Source organism: Oncorhynchus mykiss, chromosome 11 (assembly GCF_057628025.1).
Source record: "Oncorhynchus mykiss isolate SJ-2025 chromosome 11, ASM5762802v1, whole genome shotgun sequence".
Lineage (NCBI taxonomy): Eukaryota > Metazoa > Chordata > Actinopteri > Salmoniformes > Salmonidae > Oncorhynchus > Oncorhynchus mykiss.
The window spans coordinates 18,095,585-18,108,561 of NC_143032.1; the positions used below are offsets into that span (position 1 = coordinate 18,095,585).

At 43.5% G+C, this 12,977-nt stretch overlaps 1 protein-coding gene across 28 annotated transcripts in view; it reads right to left on the reverse strand.

Moving 5' to 3' along the window:
* Nucleotides 1-12,977, reverse strand: part of relch (RAB11 binding and LisH domain, coiled-coil and HEAT repeat containing) — a 53,139-nt gene that overhangs the window by 27,408 nt on the left and 12,754 nt on the right. For 9 of the 28 annotated variants that reach the window (XR_016484412.1, XR_016484410.1, XR_016484411.1 and 6 more), the window contains 12 exons: nucleotides 12,831-12,944; nucleotides 12,541-12,723; nucleotides 12,021-12,115; nucleotides 11,510-11,773; nucleotides 11,281-11,356; nucleotides 10,768-10,863; nucleotides 10,544-10,567; nucleotides 5,022-5,134; nucleotides 4,339-4,429; nucleotides 3,850-3,921; nucleotides 583-723; nucleotides 302-466 (listed from right to left, as the gene is read on the reverse strand). Coding sequence is in view for 24 of the 28 variants with exons in the window: in XM_090189652.1 (XP_090045778.1) it covers nucleotides 302-466; nucleotides 583-723; nucleotides 3,850-3,921; nucleotides 4,339-4,429; nucleotides 5,022-5,134; nucleotides 10,544-10,567; nucleotides 10,768-10,863; nucleotides 11,281-11,356; nucleotides 11,510-11,773; nucleotides 12,021-12,115; nucleotides 12,541-12,723; nucleotides 12,831-12,944 (1,434 nt within the window). In the remaining 4 variants the exon portion in view is untranslated. The remainder of the gene's footprint in view (nucleotides 1-301; nucleotides 467-582; nucleotides 724-3,849; nucleotides 3,922-4,338; nucleotides 4,430-5,021; nucleotides 5,135-10,543; nucleotides 10,568-10,767; nucleotides 10,864-11,280; nucleotides 11,357-11,509; nucleotides 11,774-12,020; nucleotides 12,116-12,540; nucleotides 12,724-12,830; nucleotides 12,945-12,977) is intronic. The other 19 variants (XM_090189658.1, XM_090189656.1, XM_090189655.1 and 16 more) reach the window with 3 other exon arrangements.

Genomic DNA, 12,977 nt, shown 5'->3' on the forward strand with positions numbered 1-12,977 from the left:
TGAGAGAGGGAGGAGATGAAGGAGAGAGAGGGAGGTGAGAGAGGGAGGAGATGAAGGAGAGAGAGGGAGGTGAGAGAGGGAGGAGATGAAGGAGAGAGAGGGAGGTGAGAGAGGGAGGAGATGAAGGAGAGAGAGGGAGGTGAGAGAGGGAGGAGATGAAGGAGAGAGAGGGAGGTGAGAGAGAGGGAAAGAGAGGGTAGTTAGAGAGTTCACTTCTTTATCTAGATTCTAGAATGTTAGCGTCAACATCAAAACTTGTCTTACATATACCAAATAAACAAAGTCCTGTGGGTCTACCTACCTTCAGTAGTTTCTCTATGCGGGCCAGTAGAGAGGGGATGAGAGTGGTCTGGAGGTTTCCCAGCTCTGTGGTCCAGGCAGCGAATGCTGGGATGAACACCTGGTGGATAGCACTGACCACCCTCTCGGATGGGTCACCAAGGGACAGCAACATCAGCTCGAAACCCTGACCGCAACATGAACACAACACGACCAGTCAGTATAACATGACCACATTCAACACAACCAAACACAAGAGCGGTCAGAAAGCCTTTTCAAACATGCATGCACACACACACACACCTGGGAGTACTTGTCAGGGTCGTCAATGTATCCCATGATGATAGCGAGGCTTTTGACCACAGCCTCTCTGACCATGTCTGCCTTGTCTTCAGCCAGCATCTGCTGCAGCATGGACAACACCAGGGAACTACGGATCTCCTTCTGTTAACACGCAGACATATAAACAGATTTGAACGAACGAAGGAGAGCGCACACGCACACATGTGGCCAAGTCTCTTACAGGCAGATAAGATGTGATGGCAGGCGTGTGTACAGGTGTTTGTGTACATATGCAAAGGTGTGTGTATATGTGTGTGTGTGTATTATTGGTACGTGGGCCAGCTGTTTATTCACCCACACCCGCCCGCAATTGCTAATAACCCATCCGCAACTGTCTGACTATATGCGATAAAGTGTAAATCTGAGTCTCGCATAGGGCTGTGCATCAGCAACAGGTGCTGAGCATATTTGGGAACTCCTTCAAGACTGTTAGAAAAGCATTCCAGGTGAAGCTGGTGGAGAGAATGCCAAGCGTGTGCAAAGCTGTCATCAAGGCATATTTTGATTTGTTTAACACTTTTTTTGGTTACTACATGATTTCATATGTGTTATTTCGTAATTTTGATGTCTTCACTATTATTCTACAAGGTAGAAAATAGTACAAATAAAGAAAAATCCTTGAATGAGTAGGTGTCCAAACTTTTGACTGATACTGCATGTAAAGACGAGATTAAATCAAGAATAGCATCTGATGAGTGACAATATTAGCCTATCACTTGTGAACGATGTATTATCACATGTGAATGAAGCCGGCTGGTGTGCAGTAAGGCAACAAACAGGGGATCCCTTTCTTTGCCACTTTTTAAAATCATAGTCCCCACACCTCATGTAACCTAGCCCATAGACCTCTGTTTTGATAAGGTTTGTATTACAACTAAAGTGGCCAAATAACTTCTTAAAATTAAACACATGAATCCGCTTTACAACCGGTGTAGAGCCTAACTGGCATACATAGGGGGTGCGTGAGTTTCAAGTTTGGGGAAGATCGTTTTCACCATAAAAATGCTCCTTTATAATACATCATTAAAAACCTAATCACATGTGTTGTCACTTTTGAGAATGGTGTTTTCCCACTAATTGAGTGCATTTTGCAACATTCGCGCTTATAGCCTACTGCCATGTGCACATTAGTGAGCTTATAGATGTGAAGAAATAGCCCAATAGTTTAAAAATGTCTTTCACGCAGAGAAGAATTTAGATATCTGAGAGAACCATGTGAGTGAGAGTTGCTTCAGAACATGCAGCTGGGAGAAGGGAATTATAATTATAATATTCAGCCCAAGAACAGAACGGCCACTGGCCACAAAATGCATGCATTTCTTTAGGGGGTGGAAATTCGAGGCATTATCAAGTGCTTGTTCAATTGTGAATGAGAGACTGATGAAGTCTACACAGCCTGTGCAAGAAGCAAAGCAGAGGTCATTCCTTTCAAGCAACTGTTTTCAAAAATCGCATCATGCTGCCTAAGAATGTATTAAAAATCTAAACATATGGCCCAAGTTTGTATCGCAACTAAAGTTGCATAAATAACTCTAAATTAAGCACATAGGAGGACTTCTTTCTTTGTTAACAGCTCAACACAGAATAGCCGAATGTGAGCACTCCCTCAGAAATTGTTTGGAGAAAACCTCCTTTCTATTTTATTCAGCTATGTTCAATTCTAATCTTCATACTATAAAATAATGCCACGGAATTCTAAGCAAATCTTGTCTGCTAAATGAACTAGTGTAGCCCACAGCCATATGGCATAGCCAAAATGTAGTATTTTCTTCATTTAAAAAACAACCTTTATTTAACTAGGCAAGTCACTTAAGAACAAATTCTTATTTACAATGATGGCCTAATTCGGCCAAACCTATGGGACTCCCAATCACGTCCGGATGTGATACAGCCTGGATTCGAACCAGGTTACTGTAGTGACACCTGTTGCACTGAGATGCAGTGCCTTAGACCGCCGCGCCACTCGGGAGCCCCGAGTGAGATCAGGGCTTATAACATAATAATGCCACGGAATTCTACAATCGTAATCTTGTCTTTACATGCAGTATCAGTCAACAGTTTGGACACCTACTCATTCAAGGATTTTTCTTTATTTGTACTATTTTCTATGCCATTATGTTCTTCTGAAATAGACTACATTTTCTTCCTATCATGTTCCTGTCTAAAATAAATCATGGAGTTATTGTGATAGTGTAGGCTATATTAAATGGATTTATTAGACTGTTTAAAAGGTCTGCATCAGTGGCTTGTAGGCTGTGTGTGGAAGAGAGAAGATGCTAAATGTGTTTGTAAATTGGTCAATTACCGTGAGACCGGCAGTTATATACTTGACAATCACCGGCTGACAAAATGAATGACCGCCACAGCCCTATGCCTGCACACAACCCACTAATATAGAAATGGCTCTGTAGGCTACAGTCAATCAGAGGCGGTGGAACTAGATTTGGACAGGGGGTGCAGGATTTTTACATGCAGCTTCAATTCTATCATTACATGTTGCCCGGGAAGAGTAAGTAAACCCTTGGAAAAACAAATGACATCTGTTTCACCAGCTGTAAGGAAATAAAAAGCTGTGAAAACCACCCAACGTGTTACTGATAAGATCTCAGTTCAGTTTGGATGCATATTTTATGTGGTAGAAATACTATCAGCTTTTATGATGCTGATAAAGATAGCATCTCAACAGACAGCATCTAACTGCAAATTCACAATCTCTCAAGATGCTGAAAGAAAGAAATCATTTTCCCCACTCCCATTCTCGAGTCACAATGTAGCCTACATTTGGTGTATCATTTTACTGCAAGAAATGCTTAATTCCGCAGGAGTTCATATGAAGGCTCTGTGAGAGGTTATAGACCTACAGTCAGTGTCCAGATTTCAGTTTCCATTTAACCCTTCTGAACAGCAGGCTACAGTTCCCTTGACGTGCCATAGGCCTATTTGAAGTCCCCGACATGTGAATGTCGAATTTGTATAGCGCCTCAAAATCATCACACACACAACATGCAGTCCTCTTTTGCCACGTCACCAAATCTTTCCTAAACATGACTTTTCTGGCCCTCCCATCTCTTTATTTTCAACTCTCTTTATTCAAATCTCCCAGCCACCCACCCGCCCTTCATCCAAACAATATTTAAATGACACTAAACCCGCCAGCACCGTGGATATAACTGCGGGGACTGCGGGTTGAGTCAACTTATGCATCACTAGCGTGTGTGTGAGTCTTACAGGCAGGTAAGGTGCTAAGGCTCCACAGGCTTCTGCTACCAACAACCTCCTCTCTGGATACTTATGGTTGATCTGGAGAGAGAGAGAAGAGAGAGAGAGGGAAAGGAGAGAGAGAGAAGAGAGGGAAAGGAGAGAGAGAAGAGAGAGAGAAGGAAAGGAGAGAGAGAAGAGAGAGAGGGAAAGGAGAGAGAGAGGAGGATGGGGTGGGGGAGACAAAGAGACAACATGAGATTCTGGGACAGACATGACCCTGTAGATTAGAAAGTGTTGATCTTAAGCATTCCTCGTGGTTTGTCTTTATTGGAATGTTATTGGACCTGTGGCTCAATATATTGGTCATTACCATAGTAACAGATATTTGTTTATGTATCAACACTTTACACAAGTAAAAAAAGAAGGAGAAAAAAAGGAGGAATATTTTCAGGAAGAAAAAAGAGAGAAAGGACAGAGAGCGAGAGAGAAGGGGAGTAAGGAGAGAGGAGTAGCTACCTGTTCCCAGCATTGTGGTAAGAGTTCAGCCTCAACTCTGGTAGGACCAACATGTCTGGCAAACGCCACACAACCTGTTAGGATCATCTGCCTACAAACACAACCAGGAGTCAATATACACACACACTGTCAAGATCCTCCTTGATCATCAGCCTATAAACACAACCAGGAGTCAATATACACACGGTCAAATCCTCCTTGATCATCAGCCTATAAACACAACCAGGAGTCAATACACACACGGTCAAATCCTCCTTGATCATCAGCCTATAAACACAACCAGGAGTCAATATACACACACTGTCAAGATCCTCCTTGATCATCAGCCTATAAACACAACCAGGAGTCAATACACACACGGTCAAATCCTCCTTGATCATCAGCCTATAAACACAACCAGGAGTCAATATACACACAGCCAAATCCTCCTTGATCATCTGCCTATTAACACAACCAGGAGTCAATATACACACGGTCAAATCCTCCTTGATCATCAGCCTATAAACACAACCAGGAGTCAATATACACACTGTCAAATCCTCCTTGATCATCAGCCTATAAACACAACCAGGAGTCAATATACACACTGTCAAATCCTCCTTGATCATCAGCCTATAAACACACAGAGAGAACAGCTAGGTATAAGAACACACACGCACGCACGCTCGCACGAGCCCACACACCTCTGTTCGTCGTCAGGTCTCTTGATGAGGTTGAAGAGGATGTGGAGGAGCTGGTCTCTCTCTTTAGGCTCCGGGTGGAGACACGCTGTACATAGGATGAGAGGAATCAACTCCTAGAGAGAGATAGAAGGATGAGAGAGAGATATGAAAAGAGAGATATCAGCTTGGATTTGTGGCTCTGAGTATTCACACAGCAAAGAAACGGTTTGCAGGCAGGGGTGTGTGTGATGTTTGCATGTGTGTGTGTGGGCAATGGGTAGGAGAGAGGGAGTTCAATGACGACAACACCACCAACAGAAACAGAAAGAGGGTCAAATGAAACAATGTGCTGTTATGTACATCTATGTATCATGATGACAATGTCTCGTGGTTTTCTAATCTGAATGACTGGTACCCCTGGTCTGAATCAAGTTCCTTTATGAACAGTAAAGTTCATATGAAGTTCATGCGAGAGTCAGCCTGGAGAGAGAGCAAACTAAAATGTAGTCCCAGGACGAGGTGGGGCAGACAGACAGCCCTTCATTCTGCCTCATGGACAAACTGTGGTTAGCTCAACATTCCTGCCTCAAACAACCAAATTAGAGAGAGGATACACTGTTAAAAAACACAGTTAAAAATATGGATTCTATTTTTAACCAGGAGGGTTTTCCAGGAAAGTTTCATATTTTCCTGCTGAATGTTGGCATACGAAACAAACCCAACGTTGAATGTTGGCAGAACAAGCAAGCCCAACCAAAGAGAGGCTTGGGAGGGGGAGACCTGAAATGACTCTGGATGTCTGTAGATGGACACCTGTCATTCATTCAAATAAAATATATTACGTGCTTCACATACAACACAACCACCAGAGACATACAGTTGAAGTCGGAAGTTTTACATACACCTCAGCCAAATACATTTAAACGCAGTTATTCACAATTCCTGACATTTAATCCTAGTAAAAAGTCCCCTGTCTTAGGTTAGTTAGGATCACCACTTTATTTTAAGAATGTGAAATGTCAGAATAATAGTAGAGAGAATGATTTATTTCAGCTTTTATTTCATCACATTCCCAGTGGGTCAGAAGTTTACATACACTCAATTAGTATTTGGTAACATTGCCTTTAAATTGTTGAACTTGCGTCAAACATTTCAGATAGCCTTCCACAATAAGTTGGATGAGGTTTGGCCCATTCCTCCTGACAGAACTGGTGTAACTGAGTCAGGTTGGCAGGCCTCCTTGCTCGCACACATTTTTTCAGTTCTGCCCACAAATTTTCTATAGGATTGAGGTCAGGGCTTTGTGATGGCCACTCCAATACCTTGACTGTTGTCTTTAAGGCATTTTGCCACAACTTTGGAAGTTTGCTTGGGGTCATTGTCCATTTGGAAGGCCCATTTGCGACCAACCTTTAACTTCCTGACTTGAAATATTGCTTCAATATATCCACATAAACATCCTACATCATGATGCCAACTATGTTGTGAAGTGCACCAGTCCCTCCTGCAGCAAAGCACCCCCCCCAACATGATGCTGAGACCCCCATGCTTCACGGTTGGGATGGTGTTCTTCGGCTTGCAAGCCTCCTCCTTTTTCCTCCAAACATAACGATGGTCATTATGGTCAAACAGTTATATTTTTGTTTCATCAGACCAGAGGACATTTCTCCAAAAAGTACGATCTTTGTCCCCATGTGCAGTTGCAAACCGTAGTCTGGCTTTTTAATGGCAGTTTTGGAGCAGTGGATTCATCCTTGCTGAGCGGACTTTCATGTCGATATAGGGCTCGTTTTACTGTGGATATACAGTGGGGCAAAAAAGTATTTAGTCAGCCACCAATTGTGCAAGTTTCCCACTTAAAAATATGAGAGAGGCCTGTAATTTTCATCATAGGCACACTTCAACTATGACAGACAAAATGAGAAAAAAAAAATCAAGAAAATATAACTATTGTATGTCTTCCATTTCCTAATAATTGCTCCCACAGTTGATTTCTTCAAACCAAGCTGCTTACCCATTGCAGATTCAGTCTTCTCAGCCTGGTGCAGGTCTACAATTTTGTTTCTGGTGTCCTTTGACAGCTCTTTGGTCTTGGCCATAGTGGAGTTTGGAGTGTGACTGTTTGAGGTTGTGGACAGGTGTCTTTTATACTGATAACAAGTTCAAACAGGTGCCATTAATACAGGTAACGAGTGGAGGACAGAGGAGCCTCTTAAAGAAGAAGTTATAGGTCTGTGAGAGCCAGACATCTTGCTTGTTTGTAGGTGACCAAATACTTATTTTCCACCATAATTTGCAAATAAAGTAATAAAACAATCCTACAATGTGATTTTCTGGATTTGTTTTTCTCATTTTGTCTGTCACAGTTGAAGTGTACCTACGATGAAAATTACAGGCCTCTCTCATCTTTTTAAGTGGGAGAACGTGCACAATTGGTGGCTGACTAAATACTTTTTTGCCCCACTGTAGATACTTTTGTACCGGTTTCCGCCAGCATCTTCACAAGGTCCTTTGCTGTTCTGGGATTGATTTGCTGTTCTGGGAGTCCTGTGCTGTTCTGGAAATGATTTGCACTTTTCAGACTACAGTACGTTCATCTCTAGGAGACAGAACGCGTCTCCTTCCTGAGCGGTATGATGGCAGTGTGGTCCCATGGTGTTTATACTTGTGTACTATTGTTTGTACAGATGAACGTGGTACCTTCAGTCATTTGGAAATTGCTTCCAAGGATGAACCAAACTTGTGGAGGTCAATAATTTTTTGGGCTGATTTCTTTTGATTTTCCCATGATGTCAAGCAAAGAGGCACTGGGTTTGAAGGTAGGCCTTGAAATACATCCACAGGAACACCTCCAATTGACTCAATTTATGCCAATTAACCTATCAGAAGCTTCTAAAGTAATGACATAATTTTCTGGAATTTTCCAAGCTCTTTAAAGGCACAGTTAACATAGTGTATGTAAATTTCTGACCCACTGGAATTGTGATGCAGTGAATTATAAGTGAAATAATCAGTCTGTAAACAATTGTTGGAAAAATTACTTGTGTCATGCACAAAGTAGATGTTCTAACAGACTTGCCAAAACTATAGTTTGTTAACAAGAAATTTGCGGAGTGGTTGAAAAACTAGTTAATGCCTTCAACCTAAGTGTATTTAAACATCCGACTTCAACTGTATCTGGCACTGAGAACAACTATCCTGATTATCCTTTCACCAACTGTTAGAGAAAGTATTTTTAAAAGCTAAAGAACAGCTGCTCGGGCAGTGTTAAGTAAACAATTTCCACAAAATGTATGTTTCTTTTTGAAATGGCACAAGCATTAAAAGAAGGAATGGGACATTAAAAAGTAAAGGTCAACAAGCTGTTAGCATCAAAGTGTGTTATTGTGTTTCAGATATTTACTTCTGAGAAAAGAGAAAGTGTATACTTCTAAGACTTTTTCTTCAGGGAACCCTATCTGACCCCGTTCTATTCCAGAACCAAGTGACACTTCCACCTGTTCCAAGGAAAACATCTGGCCAACGCTGGGTCAACATGTGGGTATGTAGAGCAGCCAGGGAAATGCCATGGTACCACCATGTTTATACCAGAGATGGCCAACTAGGATCTATTGCAGAGTGACAACATGGCACCACCGTGTTTAGACCAGAGATGGCCAACGAGGATCTATTGCAGAGTGACAACATGGTACCACTGTGTTTAGACCAGAGATGGCCAACTAGGATCTATTGCAGGGGTGACAACATGGTACCACCGTGTTTAGACCAGAGATGGCCAACTAGGACCTATTGCAGAGTGACAACATGGTATCACTGTGTTTAGACCAGAGATGGCCAACTAGGACCTATTGCAGGATGACAACATGGCACCACTGTGTTTAGACCAGAGATGGCCAACTAGGATCTATAGCAGTGTGACACCATAGTAACATGTTTAGACCAGAGGTGGCCAACTAGGACGGACCTACAGCAAAGTGACACCATAGTAATACGTTTAGGCTAGGAGTGGCCAACAAGGACCTACAGCAGAGTGACACCATGGTAACATGATTAAGCCTGCACAGGCCAACTAGCAACTATGGCAGTGACACCATGGTAACATGTTGTAATTCAGGCTACAAGACTGTAAGCTTAATGACAATTACCACATGTCATTACACTATTTGGTACTTTGTAAAACATGTCTCTTTCCATTCATCAAATGTTTGGATGCCCGGAAACCATTTGGAGTGGACGAACGTACGCAGGTAGCCTACTACCTGAAGTGATGTGTTCGACAATAAGATCATGACTGGTTGTTCATGCCACATTAAAATGACCAGTAAAACATTTATACCATTAAACAACATGTCTTTACTATTATGCCCATAAAATAGAGACCCCTGAATGTCACGGTATAATTGACTCATTAAACCTCAGAGAGAAAAAAGGGAAGTGGGATTGTTGACTCTCTTTATGGTCCTTGTTCTCAAGAAGCCCATACAGGTACTGGGCTGTATCTTAGAGTAGGCTTGGTCTGTCTGCCATAAGACCATAATGATTTATGATCATTGATAGTGAAGGCGACAGGTGGCAGGCATGTTTTTACCATTCACTTATTCAGTCAGTCATCAAAGTCAAACGTCTATTGTTCCTAGCTGCGTGTCCATAATGTGTAGAGTGAGGCACTTAAGGTGTGTCATTGAGCTGGCAGTAGGTGACCTACAAATAGTAGGAGCACAAAGGTGTGTGTTGATTCTGTCTGTCTAACAGACGCAGAACAAAGTCCATTCCCGCCCTCACTTTGTTTTCCCTAGTTTAGGGCAGGAATCCAAATTCTTCATAACTGTCAGTAGATCATTAAAACCACAGCTGTGATACGCAAATCACATACAGTGTGGGGAGCCCACCTGACCCTCCCTACCACTCCCTCACACAGACCACACACTGTCAAACACAATTCCAAACCTAGCTCACCACACTAGCTCTTTAAACATGCTGTAGACTAACGCATGGAAACAAACCAGCAGCATTTACCATTAAGAGTGATGACTTACTTTGCAGCAACGCCAGATAGCTATCTATTAGTTTTTTTGTGAATCGGTTAGTCAGTTACACTGCATGTCTTTGTCACACAATGCACTTAAATTAGCTTAGAAATGTTACGTGAAATTATACAAAATGCACACAGTTGTTCAATCAGCTCTGGTTGGCCACCGTTTCAGCCAGTCAGAGATTAAAGAATCAATCAATGAGAAGACTGCGTGCTATTGGGAACCACTCAGAAAGGAGCAGGGTGAGAACACAGGGTGAGAGAGGTAAAACACAGTCCACTATACAGGCCACAACCACATATGCAATCTTAAGGACTAAAACAAACCATACCCCTAATCTAAGCGTTTTCATAAATGATCCAAATACTACCATGACTTTGTCCTGCTCGAGTACGAATAACTAGCCAATCAGATGAGAGACTGGGTGGTTATAGCCCGTGGCGTGGGCCTGTGTTACACTGTGTGTGAGGTCAGGTGAGGTCATGCAGATGTGGGGGGCATCCAACTCACCTGGCACAGGTGTGCAACCATTCTCTAGGAGCAGAGAGGCATGCACAGAGCGAGAGAGTGAGTGAGAGAGTGAAAGGACAAACAAAGGGAGGAGAGATGAGAGATGAGCATCGGTGAAAAAACTGTGGAGTCAGACGCTGAATACCAAACTGAAGACAGAAAGAAGACCGTGTTGATGGGAGGATGGGGAGAGGTGAGGAGGGGGGAGGAGGGGAGGGAGGTACCTCTCGTTTGGCCAGGAGGACATTGGGGACGATGTGAGGAAGACAGCGACCCAACATCAGCATCACACTCTCCTCATTGTCTGCTATCCTCGACACCTAGAGAGAGAAAGAGGGGGAGAAAGTGTGAGTGAGTGAGAGAGAAAGAGGGGGAGAAAGTGTGAGTGAGTGAGAGAGAAAGAGGGGGAGAAAGAGTGAGTGAGTGAGTGAGAGAGAAAGAGGGGGAGAAAGAGTGAGTGAGAGAGAGAGAAAGAGGGGGAGAAAGAGTGAGTGAGAGAGAGAGAAAGAGGGGGAGAAAGAGTGAGTGAGAGAGAAAGAGTGAGTGAGTGAGAGAGGGGGAGAAAGAGTGAGTGAGAAATATGAAGGCAGAAATTAGAAAAAAAATGCTGATGATATTTTGTTGATATGTCACTGCTCTGAGGATTGCGTATTAAAATGGTTTCAGTAGTAGTATACTATACTCTTAAGATAGCTGACACTATGGTCATGTGACCGTGATTAGGGGTGACCTCTGACCTCTGCACCCAGACGACTGTCAGCTGACATCTTACAGAAGGACAGCAGGGCCTGCTGGAATGCAGGGGACAACTTCCTGTGGACGAGAAAAGACAAAAAGATGAGAGAGTGAACAGGAATCAAGATGCTCATTCCAGTCAAGATGGATGGACAATCAGACTGTTTATTACGGACCACTGGCTCCATCTACAGGTCATTCTGAGTAACTAGACTTTATTTTCAGACTCACCTGTTGGGCTGGTCAAACACCACCGTCCCTCTGCTCTTTAGCTTGGCATGGGATTGTGAGGAGGTGTGTGTAGGGTTACTGATGGTCTGAGTGGGGGGGGTGCTCTCAGTGGGGGGTTTATCAGGTTCTGACGCGCCCCTGATATCCAGGTACTGACCGTTGTCCAGAGGGGGCTGGGGAGGGGTGGAGGAGGAGGGGGGGGTTGGCTGTGAGCCCTGGTCAGGAGGAGGGGGGGAGACTGTCCTTCTCAGGCTTTGGATCTCACTGGAGAAGAGAGGACAGAAACACATAATATCAAATAGCTGTAAAGTTCTGATGGATTGCAGCCAACTGAATAGGCCATGGGTGGACAGAGAGCTGACTGATGAAATGACAGTTCAAAGGGTAAAGGTCACATGGTGTGGCAGTAACATTTTCAATTAGCATCCACCTGTGACCACATAGTGTAGTGTAGAGCCATTACTCCATCCTCTCCCAACGCATGCACACAAGCACACGCGCACACACACACCTCTGTAGTTTCTTGATATGGTCGGCCAGACTCTGTTTCTCCTCGTTCAGTAGACTAATCTGATACTCCAACTCCTCAACTACCTCCGTCTGCTGCTGAAAAGAGGAGAGAGAGGAAAGAGACAGAGAGAAGCCACAGAGAGACATAGATAGAGAGAGAGGAGAGGAAAGAGAGAGGAGACAGAGAGAAACCACAGAGAGATAGAGAGAGAGGAGAGGAAAGAGAGAGGAGACAGAGAGAAACCACAGAGAGACAGAGATAGAGGAGAGGAAAGAGCGAGGAGACAGAGAAGCCACAGAGAAACAGAGATCGAGAGAGAGGAGAGGAAAGAGAGAGAAGACAGAGAGAAGCCGAAGACACAGAGATAGAGGAAAGGATTTTAGTATACATTGCCAAAGGAGAAAAGGTGTGTAGACTAAATCAATAAGCTCTGTACCCAAAATCACACTGGTATGTAAACATTATGAGTGGCTGCAGGACACACATGATCACACCCAGAATTGTTCTCCCTCTCTCTCACCTGCTGTAAGAGATCAGATTTCTGGGTAATGTAGTTCCCAGTGAGCTCGCCTGACTCCACTCCCACGGCTACGTCCACGGTATTCCGCGGCGACGGAAGGGCGGAGCCACAGTTCCTGTAGATCTGTAATAGGTCGGGAGGCTTTGGAATGTTCAGGCCCACGTCGTCCCACAACTCAAAGTCCTGAACAACCGAAAAAGATGGGATCATGATTATGTTCACTATATAGCATTTTGTGCCGCACTAAATGCACCCAGTTCAGGCCAACAACTCAAAGAAACAAGCATTACCTGGTCATCATTTTCATCAGAGAATGTGATGGCCGACAGTTTGTATTCATTCTTTAATAAATATTCATTCACAAGGAAATTTAAGGCTCGCTTCTCTAGTGGGCGGATAGGTTCCTGAGGAAGAGGACAGAGGGAAATAAACCATGA